Raw genomic sequence first — 3,600 nt, forward strand, 5'->3', positions numbered from 1 at the left:
GCAAATCTAACCGATCCCTAAGCATAACAACATTATATCTACCAGGATACCAATCTAATAGATCCTACAATACTCAATCATAAGATAACCGGGATAACAATCCAAGGGCCGGTATTGGTGCCTTTGACCCTGTTAGTACAGTGAGGAAAACTCACCTCACAAGTAGCATTGACTAACAAGATCCAACTCTCGAGTCACGGCTCCGAACCTAACCGCCTACAACCACCATGTGACTAACTCCATAAAAATCCCTAATTACCTAAAATATCCTTAAAGTCAAACTTGGCCAACCTTGGTCAAAGTCAAAGTCAACAGTCAAGGTCATCAGTCCATGTTGACCCAACTCGTCGAGTGCATCTACTGAATTGTCGAGTTCCTTCAGAATTCAAAAAACCGCGAAAACCTGAGTAACCTCGCCAAGTCGTCAAGACAACTCGACGAGTTCATACAGTATCTAGAAGATCGAGGAAACCCCGAGCCAACTCGCCGAGTTGGCAGAGCAACTCGTCAAGTTTTCCTTGTCTTAACTCATTCAGCCACCTCTCAAACGAGCCTAATGCTCAAAACTATAGATCTGGTCCCCTAGGATTGAGATACCACGTAAAGTTGCTAACTTTACGTCCATGTGTGGCATCAAAGGGGATAAAACACTCAATCATAGCTTAATAAGGGGTTTAGGGAATGAATGAGGGCCAATACTTGATAAAGCTTGGAACTTTAGGCTCAGAGAGCCACAAAACATCCAGATATGACATAAATATACACCATATCACATTTTTAACAATTTTCTTTCCTTATACATATTAAGTAAATAATTTTTTTTATACACATCTTACCATTAAATTATTTTTCCTTTGTTCAAAAAAAGAAAAATACAATTAAAAACCATATTTTCATGTATAAATACAATATTGTTTCATTTAACCTAATCTAAACTATATATAAACTACATGTATGACAATTTTTACAATTAAACCAGATTTTTATGTATTAATAAACATAAATTTATAATTTATTATTCCAATTAAGCCATATTCATGAAGTATAAATATGTATTTTTACCTTATTGCTATCCTAGTTGTTTTATTTGGAAATTTTGATCATCACATAGGTATTGTATTCCAATAATTTTGAATCCTTTAAGTATATACATTGACATCCTTTAAGTATATACATTAACTTAAGTACTTTCAATATGACTAATTTTAACTAAAATAAACTGAATTAAAAAAAATCGACTTTTTGATTTTCAATTTGATTTTGTATCGTTATATTTTAATTAATTTTATTCATAGAATAGAATCCAAGATTAAGTTATATCAAACAAATTAAGTTTGTATTATGTTCAGATTAATCAATGACCGATTGCATTGTTTATATAATCGTTATTTTGTTTATGTTAGGCCAATTCTTATTTTAAATAAAACATCTTTTACATCAAGTATTATGAACCTTATTTTCTGTTTAGTTTATACAAATTAACAACACAATTTAATTTTTGTTAATTCGATAACGACATTTTGTATCGTACTTACTAATCTTTTACGAAAAATATATCTAAATATGATTAAAAAACAATGTGCCAAAAATACCAAAAACAAAAATACGATTAATTTCCATGACAAATATGACTGAATGGAAAATGCTTAAATTCATAACAAAAATTCAATTTCCAATTATGGATTAATCAGAAGATATCAAACTTATAACGTATTCTATCAAACACAATAAAAAAAAACACCCATAATCCTGTTCCTAAACATGCAAATCCAAACTTTCCCCAAAATCACAATATTCATGAAAAAAATCAAATTCAGATAATCACACCTTTGATTTCTCCTTCAATTGAAAAGTATAATTTCAAATTGTCCATTTCCAGATCTTAATTCGAAGATCCACCTTGCATTTAGCATCAGAAGTTGTTGCTGTCGTCGCCGTTTTTCCGGTGGGTGCTGCCGCCTTGATTCCCTCACAAGTAACTCTAATCGGTACCTTTTTAGTCTTGAAGCTTCCGATCTTCGCCTTCACTTTGGTATCGAGCTGGATCTTCAATGGTAAACTCTTTTTGTTCTTCAGATCTGATTTAAGAGCAGAGTTATCATCCACTGTTTGTCCGGTCGTTGACACGGTGGTCCGCAACATCGTCGTGTTCTTCTTCCCCATCGTGAAGGCCGGAATCAATCCGTCACCGACATCAACGTCTTTCGAATTGAACGAAACGGAAACCGGGTCGTAGAAAAACACGATCTTCTTGTTAGGGTTACGAGCTGAAATGGTGAAATTGAACTTCGTGGTGAGTTTATCCGAGGAAGTGAGGTTGAATTGAGAGACATGAAGAGAGGAGACTGAGAACGAAGGACGGTGAGGACGGTACAAAACGTACACAACTCCACCGGCTATGGCGGCGATGACAATCAACAAAAGTATAACAAAGGTGATCCAGAGACAGCAAGAGCAACAGCAGCTACGGCGGCTGCGGCGGGGTTGAGGTCTGTACACCGGACGAGTGGCGTTGTACATCTGGGCTTTGGTAGCCGGAAACGCAGGGTTTCCATTACCGTTTCCGTTTCCGGCGCCGGTGGGTGCGGCGGGAGTGGGGCCGGTGTTGGGCTTGGAAGCAGGGTAGATTTTCTCTGCCATTGAGAAAATGGTGTGATGATTTGTTTAGGTAAGTCGATCACTCTCGATCTCTGTCTATTTAATTTGTGATTTTTGTTAGCTGAGATCTCCTTGTAAGTACGTGTATTGTAGCTGACGGTGGCGCCGGGAAAGTGACAGAGAAGAGAGAGAGAGAGAGAGAGAGAGAGAGAGAGAGAGAGAGAGAGAAAGATAGCAACCGTGCAACCAAAAGGGAGGTTGAAGGTGGAGCAAAGCCGCGGAATCTTTATCTCTGTTTATTGGAAGATGCAAGGCTGTTTTCGGAGTTGGAGGGAATACATCAAATTCCTTTCCTCAATCATTAACCCTAAAAAAAACTTTCTCATGAAAATATGGTTCTATTTTTGGTTATATATATAGTCAAAATAAATAGAGATATCTTTTTCTATTTTTTATTTTTCTATTTTTTTATATACATATCTGGTTTTGGAATAATATACAAATACTACGATAATAATCAAACTTTTTGAATGAATTTGAAGATTGGATTAGATTAAAAATATTATTTAGACTATAATCCACATCTTTAATTCGTTTGATAAGTATCATTTATAACTAAACTTTTAATAATCTATTCTAAGCAAATCAAAGATTAAATGCATTTTAAATCGACTCGTTAACAAATAAATAAATCAAAATTATCGTATTTATTGTTTGTACAAGTATGCATCTAACAATAATGTTCTTTAAATAAAAGGAGTTGTGTTGTCTACATACATAATTTGATTGAAATTATAGATTTTTAATCAATTTTTTTTTTTTTTATAAAATATTAACTATATGTGAAATCTGAAAACTTTGTAGATCAAATTCCAAAACAGAAAATTTAATAGACAATGTTCACCTACAACTATAAATATGATATTAATTATTAAACAATAAAGACAAATTTATATCCATATGGTTGTACTTGTTTCATCTATTCTTCTTTTGCTCACTAAC

At 34.1% G+C, this 3,600-nt stretch overlaps 1 protein-coding gene across 1 annotated transcript; it reads right to left on the reverse strand.

The window, feature by feature from the left end:
* Nucleotides 1-1,632: 1,632 nt before the first annotated feature.
* On the reverse strand, nt 1,633-2,979 carry LOC145102893 (NDR1/HIN1-like protein 13). The gene has a single exon (XM_079040403.1). The coding sequence runs from the start codon at nt 2,638-2,640 to the stop codon at nt 1,861-1,863; it is 780 nt and encodes a 259-aa protein (XP_078896529.1). The 5' UTR covers nt 2,641-2,979; the 3' UTR covers nt 1,633-1,860.
* Nucleotides 2,980-3,600: the final 621 nt, after the last annotated feature.

This window comes from Lactuca serriola, chromosome 4 (assembly GCF_051521515.1).
Source record: "Lactuca serriola cultivar US96UC23 chromosome 4, Lser_US96UC23_V15, whole genome shotgun sequence".
Lineage (NCBI taxonomy): Eukaryota > Viridiplantae > Streptophyta > Magnoliopsida > Asterales > Asteraceae > Lactuca > Lactuca serriola.

Bases quoted from the DNA above. Each gene is read 5' to 3' on its own strand.
- LOC145102893 (XM_079040403.1), bottom strand. From the start codon at position 2,640: ATGGCAGAGAAAATCTACCCTGCTTCCAAGCCCAACACCGGCCCCACT.